The sequence below is a fragment of the Manacus vitellinus genome, unplaced genomic scaffold, assembly GCF_001715985.3.
Source record: "Manacus vitellinus isolate BGI_N305 unplaced genomic scaffold, ASM171598v3 scaffold_0_pilon, whole genome shotgun sequence".
In the NCBI taxonomy this organism is placed as follows: Eukaryota; Metazoa; Chordata; class Aves; order Passeriformes; family Pipridae; genus Manacus; species Manacus vitellinus.
Window position 1 is genome coordinate 26,867,979 of NW_021938789.1, and position 14,928 is coordinate 26,882,906.

At 37.6% G+C, this 14,928-nt stretch overlaps 1 protein-coding gene across 1 annotated transcript in view; it reads right to left on the reverse strand.

Annotated features, from left to right (window-relative positions):
• The window catches only part of SNX25 (sorting nexin 25), a 63,021-nt gene that overhangs the window by 8,224 nt on the left and 39,869 nt on the right, over positions 1-14,928 (reverse strand). Inside the window, exons 7-13 of the mRNA XM_029960554.1 lie at positions 14,301-14,432; positions 12,251-12,526; positions 8,353-8,508; positions 5,786-5,917; positions 1,727-1,867; positions 1,066-1,179; positions 387-551 (exon numbers count right to left, since the gene is read on the reverse strand). Of these exons, the coding sequence (XP_029816414.1) occupies positions 387-551; positions 1,066-1,179; positions 1,727-1,867; positions 5,786-5,917; positions 8,353-8,508; positions 12,251-12,526; positions 14,301-14,432 (1,116 nt within the window). The remainder of the gene's footprint in view (positions 1-386; positions 552-1,065; positions 1,180-1,726; positions 1,868-5,785; positions 5,918-8,352; positions 8,509-12,250; positions 12,527-14,300; positions 14,433-14,928) is intronic.

A 14,928-nucleotide genomic window follows, 5' to 3' on the forward strand; every position in this document is an offset into this window, starting at 1 on the left:
GCTCCTGCCAAGACAATCTTCCCAAGAGAGAATTATTTTTACATGCCAAAGCTCCTCTGAAATATGCATATCAAGACCTCAAAAAAGAGGCAAATTCCGCTATAAAAAAAATAAACAATCCCATATGGACTACAATTTGTTTATTTGTGATAGTTTATGCATTTGCCTATATGCATTTATCAAAGGGCAGGAAACTTATTTTGTTAATAAACACCTTTTAAATTCATAGATAGCTCTTATTTTTGACTCTTCGTTCACTTCCAGTAAATTAAAAATCACTTTTGGAAATGTCTTCCAATATTACCTACCATTCAAACACTAATGACTTTCCCTGCTTACTTTGTATAAGTAATTAAATTTGGGAAGATTACTTTTCTACTACTTACCTCCTGATGAGAAAACAAATCACCAGGAAGTCGTTCAAGAAATGAGGAGAGTGAAAAAGACGACTTCTTTCCTTGCACATCAATAACTTTGAGGTGCTCTGGGGAAGGACTCAAGAAGGCATAAAGTGCTTCACTCTGGCAGAGTCTTTCATCAGAGAGTAATTTCTATGAAAGAAAAATAATTACTGAAACATGTCAATTAAACATTTTTTGTTAAGGAATAAGATGTGTCAAGCCATCCACTATAACCAAGTAAGTCATGGCTCAGAGGCAGTGTGAGGAAAAAAAAATCCATGTCTCACAAAGATACTATAACAAGCTAGGTCTAAAGTACTGGAACTATTAAGATTGAAGTTTTTAATCTTACAACTTTCTTTTTTTAATAGAAGTTCTCATTTTTAAGGAATTTGTTGAGAAGTGTTGTAGCTAAAAGTGGCAATTACAGGATTCATTACTTATGATTTCTTAATTAACTGAAGTTTAAATTAACTTACCACTGGAGGAATGGTTACTATCAATCAAACTCATCTTAACTTCAGGCATTTTAGACAACTTCGACATTTATATCAAACCTTACATCTGACCCATTTGTTCTAGACTCTCTCTTTAGGCAATAAAGAGACAATATTCTCTCATTCTGCTGTTTAGATATCTGTTGGTTTTGGTTTTGTTTTCTTACCTGCAGAAAGTTATTAAGCTGGTTCTTGGATTTCTCCATGAATTTCTGGTCTATGGATTTGAAGGGCAGCTTGCTGAGAGAAGGCAACTGAACTTTTTTTAATGATGGAAAACACTGTGTAGGAGAGAGGAGAGCTCACTTAAAATGCATGTGGAGTAAAAGACAACTGGTTCAGAATGGAAATGAAGAGACTCTTTTGTACTCTCATCTCCCTTCCACACCCCTCTCAGCACCCTGAGGAACACCTCCTTTACCCACTAGAGGTTTCCCTTCCCACCACCATCATCTATCCCTTATCATACAGAAAGGTTAAAGCGCTATAAAAAGAAACATTCTCTGTCCCAAAAAGCTGTCATTTCTAATACTTCCCTGGAAGCCAGAGACAAAATCTAGTTTTTACAGTCAGCTCTTCCATGACAGTGAAGAACATATAGCATTCTGACATCGGGTTAGTCCAGTAAAACATTATTAAGAGGGGAAAAAAAATATAAATAAGTCTTATAAGCATCTCTCTCTGTAAGAGACCAGAAATATTCAGACAGAAAACTAGCTCTAAAACGCTAAAAGCCAAAAGGCTGCATTAAAACTGGCAGTATTAAATTTTTATCATTCTGACAAATTTCAGAAATTTGTATCTTCCTCCCTTAGCTGAGATTCATACCTCACTGAGTTTGCGGTGTAGGTTCTGAAACTCATTGAGCTTCCTGGGAACAGTCCAGTTCTTAGTTTCAGCTCCACCAACTTCTTGTAAACTCACCATGACAGAGTAACAGGGCACTTGTTCTCCATTCTCTTCTAAAACCTTGTAGGGAAGAAACCAGCAGATAAGTTATACTACATTGAAAGTAAAACAGTGGAACATTTGAGCTGCCAGATGACTGGCTTGCAAACTCAGTCATCATGAGTCCCATGCTTCTCTTGAGATTTGAAAGCTACATATGGAGCAACACCCTTAATGAACTAAACTTCACCCAAATGCTGTGCCAGTCCTGAATCAGTCCTCTAGCTAACCACTATGGTACCTCACATAAAGCTTAGCAATGCTGTCCACCAGCAATCAAATCTCACGGACATGTCTTATTCAAACAGGTGAGTGTATTATTTCTGTTTTTAAGGTCCCTATCATATAGCTTTCTGATTATCAATACTCCATTCTGGTTATCAATACTCCATCTCTCCTATCTGCATTTACCTGAGTGTTCTCCCTTTATTCCCACGCTTCCTTCCCAGTGCCCTGTTGAGGCCCATCCACATGCCAGGCACAGCAGCTCTGCAGCTGGGCCCTGTGACAACTAGTGCTGTCTCAGTGATTTCTCTACTCACTTGAGCCATTCTGCATGCACAGAGGATGTGGTATCCATGCAGTGTTTATGTCTGAGGGACTCACAACTTTACAAAAATACTAATGAATCAAACTCTACAATCCTCAGTCAGAGGAACGAGAACCAATTAACCACATCGTGCAAATGGGAAAACTACAGCAAAGAAGTTAAGCAATTTTTCTTGAGACCACAGCAGCAGTGTGACCACATTATTTCTTCATTTAATGTAAGAACTGACATAAGAATTTCATCCTTTTGTTCTACTCGTAAAAGATTTTTGTTTACTTATTTTGAGGAGACAGCTAAATTGATTATGAAAGGCAAATAAGGGAAATGCATAAAATACTTAACTCTAGGAAGGCTTTGTCTTTACGTACGTGCAAATAACTGAAAGGTAATTATAAAATACCACTTTCACAATCTTTTTGAGGAAGTTATCATTTTCAAGCTTTTTCTAAAGAATAGTTGAACTAACTACCTAATTAGGATAAAAATAAACTTTAAAATTCATATAATTATGACACATTTTCTGAGAACCCTGCAAAGGCTGTAAAGGTCTGACAACACTTAATGCTATTGATGGATAATTTGACAAGTGACTACATTACCGTTGTAAAAGACACGCAGCTAAAATATACCTTCATATTTTTAGGCCATTCAGAGCTGTACATGGAGAATATTCCCTGTGATTCCTAAAGCTGCATATGGACAACTGGGAATACAAATCTGAGGCCCAGATTTCACATATCTGTGTAAAAAAGCTGCAGCAGAACCCAGACAGAATACAAAGCACCAGCTTGAATGCCTGAAGATATGCCTGTTTCTCAGTGCAGCTATTTGGGGAACTGCCTATCTCCTGCCAGAGTACTGCAGACAGATGCTGGAACAGCCTCCAAAATACAGTTCAGAGAAACATGGCCCAGAAGAACTGGGATTGTGTGGGACAGTCTCTATCCTGTGTACCCCTGAGCTAGACTGGATCTGTGCTCACCTACAAGCTGCAAACACCTCCTGGCTGCAACTTTTGAATACTGGGAGATCAGTGCTGAAATTGCTGATTAGAGTCATGCCTATCATTCTCCATTCTGCATTTGTTCCCAGGGCAAGGATTTGCATGTGTGTAGGGTCATCTGAACTGTAATTGTCAGTAGAGTCACTGCTCTAGAAGCATATTCTCAGAATGAGAGGACTTAGTACTCCTGCTTCAAGTTAGGATCCATGCACAAAATTATTTAAATTCTGATTACTAGATGGAGACATATTACAACTTTCTTCAAGTACCCTCAAATTCTCTCTCATAAATAGTGAAAGTCTTCAGAATCTTTTTAAGAATGCAAAATTCTTCATCAACTTATGTACTTGTGCATTTGTTTTTCCAAATTAATGAGTCAACTGGAAAACAGAAAAATGGGATGTTAGGAGGTCTTCTAAACCAGGAGAACTAGTCCTCCGCTGTTAACAGGCACCATCTCATACAATTGCTATCATGAATAAATTCAAACTAGAGAGCCCTATTCCTCTGATTCTCTCCCTTCTGCTAAGTTAAGCAAATGAAAGTGCTTTCAGAATCACTTCTCATGGGAGAAGTTCCTCACTCAAGGCCCCCAGGTCTTTTTCACTGAGCAGCTTTCTAGTCACCTCTTACCTGAGTGTGGGGTGTGGTAACAGCAAGAAATATGCAATTTTTTCCCTCTTATTCAGATCTACAAACTTGGTTATGAAAGCAATAGATTTTTTAAAAGATGTTATGCTCTGAAACAGTCATTCTTTGGACAAGGGAGACATGGGTTTTTTTCAAATCTTAGGTAACTCTAGTTTTTTATGTGCTATCAACTGGTTTAGTAATCAGTTTAAAAGGTCAGTGATAGGCTATTATACTTTCAGCTTACTTCTATATTCAAATTTACTTTTACTAAGCTTTACTGCAAAACAATAGGGCTACCAAGTTTTTCTCTCTCTAAAATCACAGAGGTACATCCTGGGAATAACAACAGTATATTTTGCAGATAGGAAGACAGTGTCATCTACTCATACCCCTGAAATCAGCTGCAGCCAGAATATTCTCAAGCAATTAATTAACATAGATAATTACAACACAGATGTTTTCTCCAGCCTATCCTTTGAAGCACAGAGCTGCAAACAAGACAACTAATGCAAACCTACAGTTCATTACCTATTCTAGTACTACTTATAGTTAAGGCAGCAAGTAATTAGAAGCCTCTTCCAACTTCCATCTTATTTAGCCAAACTACTTTCTCCTCTGGTAGTATGGGAGACACTGGACAGTTGTGTATGGTGCCCCTTACCACAAAGCTGCCCTTCTGCAGTTTTGTTGCACACAGCATTGCCAGATTTTAAAACTAGGCTTCAAAAGCTACAGATAACTCTTAAAAGACAACTTAAGAGCTTCTCAACTCTCAACTGTGTCACTCGCAAACAGCGTTAAAACAAATCCAAATCCAGATGTTTGCACATGGAGAATTTGGTTTTAAAAATGTTACCTTAAGTTTTTAACCTGTTGGATTTATTTCTTCTTTTACAGACAATGACTTTAATTGTTAACAGACCTATCAATAGCTTGCAAGAGCTTAAGACACAACCAAATAAACTCAACGGCACATACTTTTCCTTCAACAAAAAGTTACCTCAAGATAACTACTTCTATTCGTTCCAGGAATATTTTCTTAATGACATAGGAAGGCAAGCCAGTAGAGACCCAATTAATCTTTAATTCTCTGTAGGGATACTGTCAAGAAGATTGCTTATGTTCCTGTTACATACTACATAACAAGCATTCACTGATTGGCAAGTGTTAGACAGCTAGGAGATGGTAATACTTGTTTTCATTACGAATTTTTTTACATTCATTCTACAATTGTCTGCTTACGCCCAAATGGAAAAGCAGAACAAGACAAAAAAAAAAAGTAACTTCATCTTACAGATATAAAGCACTTTCTTCCTGGGTATTCTAGTCCCCTGAAACTGTACTGCTATTAAATATAATACTATAAAACAATGAGTGTAAGTACCGCATCTTTGAGACACAGCAGAGACACAACTGCACCCAAGTGCAATAGCATGGTAATATAACAAGAGACAGTTCTCATGAAAAACAATGCCTCTAAGATAGCAAACTGTCAAAACCAGTTTATGTTCATGCAGGTAATTTTTATAACTCCATTACAACTGTGTTTGAAGAACAGAAATTTTGTATATGCATCACAGTAGCCACTGGGAAACAAGAGGAACTCAGAAGAGGGTTCCTTCCCCCACAAGTCAGTATTAAGTATAAACAGTGTACACAAAGGTATAAGGAAAGTAGCTACGCATTTTTCCTCCACTTTTCATGCAAGTTTGAACTGACCCAGAAGACAAAAAGCCATAAAAAAATCCCATACCTCTCCTGAGACAATGAAGGCTTTCCACATGCCAAGATTCTCACACCACCAGTCCGTTCTTGCAATGTGCAGCTGAAGATCACTGTGCTCTCTCTCCATCAGAGTAATTTCATCTTTCAGCTTAGAAACAATCTGAAGAGAAAAGTTTATTGATTACAATTGGTAAGAAAAAGCTCATGCAACATGCCTAGTTGTGTCCTTGGGGACAGTGTTCATAAAGAAAAGGTACAAAAGCAGGGGGAGAACAATTCACAATTGAAAAAAAAAATCAAAAGTGAGAGAATCAATGATGCCTCTTATGATCTCCTATAACACACAGCAATCTTAACGGTCGACCCTGATACTAAAATAAAAAACAAGTTAGAAGTACACACTACTATCACACTATCAGCATAAAAGGCACTTGAGATGGGATTGTATATTACATACTGAATGCTTTATACAAAGTTGAAATTGCTGTTACTGAAATAGGCATTACTGAAGACATCCTCCTTATCACCTTCAGCTATACACTACGCAAATAGATTTCATTTCTAGGAATTTAGCTATGTTAACAATAATTCAGGAAGTTATCACTTATTTCATTTTAGTTTTGAAGAGGCAAGGATTTATTACTGTGGAAAGCACAAATTTAAAAAGACATTCTTGTCAAGACGTAACTCACCATCATAATCTAATAAAGGAGAAATAGTCTCTCATCATATCAGCAAAAAAAATAAGTAAACAAATACCCTTCCAGGAGACAGTATGACAACAAAAGGTGGAAGTATACATAAGATGTGATGTTAGAATATGGCAAAAGCAGCTGACACTTTTTTACTTTATTTTTAAACATGATACACCACACAGTCAAACTGATTAGTTCTATCACATGTACCACAAGTGGTGCATTCTACAGCTACAGTAATTCTGTCTCATTCAGAATTTTTTTCTCATGCTAAATATGAAATGTTATCTACATGACAGCTATAGAACAACATTCTAGCAGATACTAACCTTCAGAATAATTTTTTATTTTAATTTATTTACTATCAACATAGAGACTGCTCTACAGTCACATTGCATTGACTCCAGTGGCATCCAGGAACATGCAATAATACAGAAGAACTGCTAAGGTTTCAAAGGTAAACAGCTGCTACATTTACAAACAAAACACAGACTTTACAATGATACTGGATCCATTTTACTATTCCGTTCCAGACAGATATATATTTTCAAAGACAAAGAATATTTTAGAAACAAAAACATACAGGGAAAAACCCACTGCTTTAGTAGGACTAAAATCCCTGCCTCCCCAAGAGCTTAAAGTATAGAAAGAATATAGCTATTATGTTTCAAGAACGCAAAGGGAACTTAGAAGTGATCCATCCATGTGAATGGAATAATATATAAAGGTTTAGTCGTACAGAATCATAGAATGGCTTGGGCTGGAAGAGGGACACCCCAGAAGAGCTGCAAACAGATTTTCAGCTGTCTGCAGTAACCTCTGGCAGAAGGAAGATGTGCAAGGGACAGAGGGAATAGTTAGCCAGGGCAGCCTCAAATACTAGTGTTCACATCTTTCTCTTAGAGGTAGCTATCCTCAGAGCTGAGGTGGTAGAGAACGAGTCAACTTCTATTCAGACCAGCATCTTACCATTCACCCTGAGTGAAGGAACAAATATATGAAAAATCCAGCTCCTGAGCAATGACTAATGCCCAGGTACATTTTTGTCACCCGAAGCAGGAGGTCATTGTAGGGAGGTGCCTTGGCTATTTGTTGGTCTCACCCACCGTGTACCATTTGCAACCAAGCAGTCTCAGTACACCTGACAAGCTTGGCCCACCTGCGTCTGAACAACAGTCCTGTAATACGCAAATGAGTCGGCCTAAGGCATATGCAAATCACTTGCTTCTCCTGGAATATTGTCTCAGACTGCTTAACTGTTTCACTTCACAAGAGAAATGGAGATTCTTTTGTTTGTTTGTTTTGAGCCCAAGTCCGGAGTGCTGAAATTTCATATCCCTCAGAATTTTTCATCTGGTGACAGCGTGCTTTCTCCTAGTTCCTAATAAAGGAAATCAGTCACTTTTATAGGTTTGGGGCTTTTTTTATCCCTTTATTCGACCAAATCCGTCACAGCTGGGTTATGGAGCTGTGCTGTGCTCTTCACAGCCAGCAGAGGGGGCGGGAGTTGACCAGCACATCCCTCCGCGGCAGCGCTGCAGGAGAGGCAGGGGCAGGACACAGGCTGCCACAAGGAATTACACGGACTCGGCAGGGCAGGGAGGGAAGGAAGGAACGCTATTTCCCACCGACGAAGCAGCAAGACCACTAAGAGAGTGGTCGTTATTCCATGGCAAACAAAGCAGTATAAATCATATCTGCAATTTTAGTTAAAATAGCTTTAAAAAAATTGAAAAAATAAACAATTAAAACAGCTCTGATTTCGCCTCCTATTTAACAAGTTGATTGAAATAGCAATCTGACCTGTGCAAAGTGTGACAACTGGATACTACACAAACACACACATAATATTTTAAAAAAATCCAAACAAACCAAACCTGAAGACAGTAAAGGTACTTACCTTTTTGTCGGGTTTTGGTGAATTACATATGGAATTTAGAGCCTGTTTCTTATACTCAAGCTTGTCATTTAGCTGGCGAAGTTTATTAACAGCATAACTGGCCTGTTCATTAATTCTTGTGCTGCATTCTTCAGTAGCTTCTTCACAACCTTGGCTCTAGAAAAAGAGAATGGGGGTAATTGCAACATTAATATAAAAAAAAGAGACAGTTATTCATAGAATGATAGAATGTATGGGCTAGAAGGGACCTTAAAGGTCACCTAGTTCCAATCCCCCTGCCATGGGCATGGACACTTTCCACTAGACGAGGAAAGCTCAGAGCCCCATTCAGGTTGGCCTTGAACACTTCCATGGATGGGGCAGGGATGGGTTATTATTTGCTTGTTAAGCATTTTATGTGTAAGAACACTTCTTGATGTAGACAAAAATGTATGTATAACAGATATTCCAACCACTGGATCCAACATGAAACATCAGTCTGTTATAAAAAACCAAACCAAATCCCCAAAACCCCAACAGACAAAGCCTCATTACCATTCCTACTACAGTTCTTTGGCAACTCTTGCCAACTGTGTAAAATGACCTTCAAGCTAAGGCTTTAGTGTAAGTGAGAGGTAGAATTAAAGTTTATTTTAAAAGCAACAACAGCTTAATAGTCATGATCAATATTCAGAGCCAGATAGAAAAGCAAATACTTAGCTCTGAGCTGAAGGATAATGAGATGGGGCAGTGAGGAACAAAACCAAAAAAAACCCCACAGTTCTAACAACATTCCTCCCACAAATCTTCACAAAACAGATCTGTCATCCTGCAGAACAATTTAAACCAAGTCCTTTTGCTTCATAAACAGATTTTAATGCTATTTTTAGAAGTGCTAATAAAAATGTGTTAAAAGCCCATATGCCTTACCCTAAACTCATAAATCATTACCATATATTCATTCAGACAAACCAATAGCTTTCTCTGTCTTGTGTACTACGGGCATGCAAAAGATAGAAAACTTCACATCTTTATGTGACATTCTCTTTAATATCTTTTGGCATTTGCCTCAGTCTCACCTTCTTACTGTACATCCCCAAATAGGCAATGAGGACCTTGAGATACAGCAAACACAGCATTCAGCTTTTATTCTTGCCACATTCAAAGATCATTGAGGTCTTTTTGTGACTGGATATATCTAAATTTATCTTTAGGAAGCTGAGTTTAATCTCATGAACAGGAGCTCCATGTTCTTTAATGAAACTCCCACTAAGTAAGCTGTATGTTTATATAATTAACAAAAAGCTAGCAGAACGAAGTCTCATCTCTACTAAATTATTAAGTTTTAGAGGAGACAATTCTACTGTAAATTCCACTGTATTTTACATCTTAGTAAAAAAAGTCTGAAGAGATACAGTAGCAACAATAATAACTGCCTTAGTGTGATCCTCATAGGAGAGGGTAACATAATGCAGAAATCAGTTCTAGGCTAAAAAATCCATGCCCTTTCCCAGCCCTGCATTTGCCTGCTATGTGGCTGAGTAATAAACATTAGCTCTATGCCCTATCTTTTCTTCTGTCTATTCTGCATGGACTGTAAACTCCTCAGGTCAGAGATTGCCTCCAAGCACATGTACAGACTTCAGCTCATGGAAACCTGTTGTCATCTCCCGGAACTACAGTACTACAAATAATAATAATTAACAATATTGGCTGTTATTCAAAATGGCTTTCTTTCTAAGAGTGATGCAGAACATAGACTTCAGTCTTATTTTAGCAATGCAGCACCAATGCAACCCCCACACCCTCTTTCCTCAAAGTGCTGAATGCAAGCACTGCTTGCTTCTGTATTTCTACTCGTGACCTTCTAAAGGAGGTTTGTCCAGGAAACAGAAAGTGGTAACAGACTGGAAAGAAGAAGAAAGAGCTTGTTCCACTTGCAGCAGAACGCGCAGTCTGGCCTTGTCCTGATTCCTATCTTGTAACTTGATTTTCTCACATTTAATCAAGGCTCATCCTTTTGTCCTCACCTCCATGAGTGCACTAGATGACTTTTTACCTATCCAGCTATAGCAGTGAAATATATAGAAAATTAAGAAAGGTAACTCCCATAGTGCCCCAAGAAGTAGGGATGTAGACCCAAAACCCAAACTAAGCCAAAACCAATCACTACTTGCTAACAATATGTATCCCTCCAGAAACATCTGATTTCTGAGCTGTTGTTTCATATACATGGGGAGGGAAAAAATCCCAAAAATGTATTATACAGTACTGCATTTTTGCCAACATTTGAAAGACCAATGGAAGCTTCAGAGAGAATTTCTTATAATTTTTTTTCACCTCAAAGACCCTGAAGCATGGCACAGTGCCATTAGAACTGCTCTATTCAAGAGATACGCTATCAGTATACACAACTTCACACTTAATTAGTTGTTAAAAATTAAAAAAAAAATACCTCAGCTTTAATCCTATAAGGAGACTTGGCAATATATCAGTCTTTAAGATTTCAGGGCAGACACAGACTTCAAATCTGCCACATACACATCCAAGGACTCGGAGGAAGGACAGATGATACTGATGTCAAAAATCTAATTTTTTGGCAGCTACAGTAGATATTATCTGACAGAGATCAGCTAGCCCTAAAGTGTTGTCAGTTTTCTTAGAGAAATGGCTATCTGTGTCAGAGTCTGAATAAAGCATATGAAGAGATTAAAAAGCATAAAATTTAATGTTTTAGAAAGTACTGGACAAAACTGGTAAAGACACACAGTCTTTGAAGTACCTACCACCCTCAACACATAGCTGAGTTAGCAGTGAGAAAACTAGAAAACATGTCTTGGAATATTCCATCAAGGGAAAGAATACAGGGAAAAACAAACAATGACAAGATTCAGCAAGCTCTAAAAGCACATATTGGAAGTAATTTACTTATAACAGCTCATCTCTGCAGATTTGTTGATATGCAGAATACAGAGACTCTAATAACTCACCTACAGAAATGAAAGCCATATTTAAGCAGTAAATACAAAAGTCTTATGTTCTGGAAAAATTGTTTCTAAAGGGCAGAATGTAGATCACCACTTCTGGATTCTGCTTATTTGTTTATTTAGATCCAGTTTTAGACAAACTGTTACATTTCATTGTGTTCTGAGAAAGTTCATAAGTAAAATGAAGATATCCATGCTGGTCTGAAGCAGCAGCCTGACTGAAAGATGCACTCACTAGTCTGAGACTTGCTCCTGTCAAAATGTTCTTAGATAATTGCAACACAAGTTCCCCTGACAGGACTGATTTACACAACCCACGGAAAAAACCCACCCCAAGAAGAGTTGCCATTGGATTATTGCTTGTGACATTTTGAATGCTCTGGTTTAGTACTTAAGAGTTCATGTGCTAGATTTATCTTCTAAAATGGCCTATCAATTTATTTTCAACTAATTAATAAAAACCACACTGAGATTATATTTTTCATTCCTTTTTCTTCTCTTTTGTGCAACTTTAATACCTACTTAGTATCTAGGAAATGTCTGAGAGACCAGCACAGACAACATCTGGGCAGAAACCTACTGATGTTTCAGTGAAATTTTCTTCACTGAAAAGCAGACCAGCTGAGTTTCTATGAGGTATGTTACTAAGGAGCATAATGAAAGACGTGAAATACAGAAGGCTTGGAAATCTGAAATACCTACCTTAACTAATTTTAAGTTTAGGTGGTCAGTCATTTTTACCATTTTGTTTCAAAGAGCTTGTAAATATCCAAGTGTTAACAGATGAAACTATAAGAGCGAAGACACTTATATCAGGAAAAAAGAAGAGCAGTCCAAAGCTCAAGGACAGAAGAGGCTACTATATGATTTTCTCAGGATTATCTCTCAGATCAGCTTAAACAAAAGTGAAAGGAATTGTTTGCGTGACTCACCACTTCATCTTTGTCCTCAGGAGTCAGCTGAGCAGAACTTCTTTCTTCTTCCTTCTTGACTGATCTCTCATATAAATCACTGACAATGAATGAGGGGTAGTATCTGTCCTTTAGAGTTTCGTAAACATCTGCCTGAATTCTGTAGAATACTTCAATGCCTTTATTTCCCACAAGACTTTGCTGTATTTCTTTATAAAGGGATTTTTCCACAGGTATTTCTCTGCTTTCCACAAAAAAATTCTGATAAATTTCACTCACCAGCTGAGGTATTTCAGACTAGGAAGCAAGCAGGGAGAGGGAGGGAGAAAAGAATAATGAAAACATGTTAAAAATATCAGGATGACTCAGGATCCAGGTGCATAATTTGAAGGATAATCAAGCTAATTTCCTATCCAGATGATAAGAACACATCTGTGGACCTCTTACTGAGAACAAGCATGCTGTCTGCCTGTGCACCTATGCTAAGCAGTCAATTTTACAAGCTAAGTATTTATATTTGTCAGGACAAAAACCAGCTGTGCTCTAAAATTGTCATAGCTTCCCCACCCACTGCTTTTAAAAGTATGCTCCAAAAGCTGGTATCAAAAGGAAGAAAAGTGCTAGAGCAACATTGTGGTCACCACTTTATGTTTAGATTGTAAAGCTCAGCTGTATCAGCTCTATCTTCTGCTGAATAGGATCAACTCACTTTATATGTGATCATAATTAATTTCAGAGACAAAAGGGAAAAAAAAAAAAGAAAAAGAAAAGAAAAAAGCACAACTGAAGAGATATTTACCAGTACAAGCGGCTGGGTATTTTCACAGAGCATAGGATTGAACTTTGCATTAATGAACAGGAAAGAGGAAGTAATGCAGCACAGCCCATGATCAGATCTCTAAATCGTCGTCTCCCTAAACTGATCTGAACTAAAAAGGCTTTATCCACTCCCTCAGTAAAGCACAATGTTCTTGCCTGCTTCGTCTGACAATATCACAGCCACCTGGCTGAAAGGTCATAAAATGATTTATAGCATCTTTTTCCAATCACAAGCAGTTTGTAAATCAAAACTGATTTATAGAACTCTCTTCACAGTGCCTGACAAACCATTTTTATGAACACTCTCTAGCTTGAGTTGGTTGTTAGTCATTTCTTCAGATTGTATCAATGGGTCACACTCCTCACATTCAACAGTTTGCCACTTTGTTTTCAGGATGTTATTTTCCAATTGACTAGAAACTTAATACATAAGAGGGCAGTAAAATTACAGTGAATAAAAAGATACCTGATATCGATAATGAAATTCGTATTTCATGCTAGTGTGAATCCTGAAGGTTTAATAGTCTCCCCCAAAAATCCACCTCACTGCTCACAAACTGCAAATTTGTCCTCTACTCTTGCTATACAGCATTGGCTAAGAATACTTCTTGCAACTTTAACTGGTATTTCCTATCCTTGTTTCATGGTTCTTATTCCTACTTTATTTTAGCACAAATTACAATATAGTAGTGTTTCTTCCCTCTAAGAATAGTGTGGGATTCCTGGAGAAACTTACCTGCTTATATAAGCAACAGAATATGGAGAGGTCTTTTAAAGCAAAACCTCTCTTCCAGAAGGATTTTAAAAACATATATACACATGTTTACACTGTTTTGGATTGAATGGGCTACCTGCAATTAGCAAGATGAGAAGCTTATGTACAGACTATCCAATGGGAATGCACTTCTAGGTTTCACGTGAGCTGATACAACTAAAGCCAATATATTACTGCAAGTTTACTTTCTGGTGGAGGGGGAAATAATTGTACTACTTTTACATATAAAGTGTCCCTTTTATGGGATGTTGCTACACTAAACAACAGTAAATCATCATCACAACAGCCCACAAATTTTAATTGCAATATTATCTTCTAATATTGACATGAAGTAGTTAAAAAAAACCCAAATTGCTTAGCATCCATGCTATGTTATTGATATTTTAAGAAGTTCAAGAAATTTCCTAACATCAAGATCACAACAAGCAGAGATTGCTGTCAATGTACAAAGCCATATAGGCTTGCAATTTCTCCCACCTTGTTAGCACTCTTCAGATTCTCCACAGACTCCCAAAGACCGATCAAAGCCGCCTTGTCCATCCTTTCCATATAGATTCGGAAGTGCTCTCGGTATGACGGGTTGGCCAAAATTTCTTCAAACTGAAGAATCTGAGGAAGGAAAAACTAAGAATAAAAACCGGGAAAATGCCTAACTCTAGCTTCTCTCCATCCCTTATAGGGAAAATCTTTTCACTTGATGTGCCCATGGAGCACTATGAATTCCACAAACAAACATGTAATAGATTGAACTACAAAGACTTTCTACGGTAATAGTTTTGCTTCATTAAAAAAAAAAAAAAGAAGTTAAGTACTTAGAAGATAAATGCATCTATGCTCCTATCAGATAGTAAATATTTCCACATCTTTGTGACCAGAAAACAAGACTACATTCCAAAGGACTAAGATGGCATTTCAAGTCACTCATTAAATGCTATCGTCAAAAATTTAACTTCCAATGTTCCTGCAAAGCAGAGGAGCCAAGCTGGAAGCAAACTGATCTGTTCTTTACTTCTTCCAAGCAAAGAGTAACACCACAGGCCACAGAACTTTGAGATGTATCTCAATTATTACCAGGGACACAGAGAAAGATGGAATACCTTGGCAG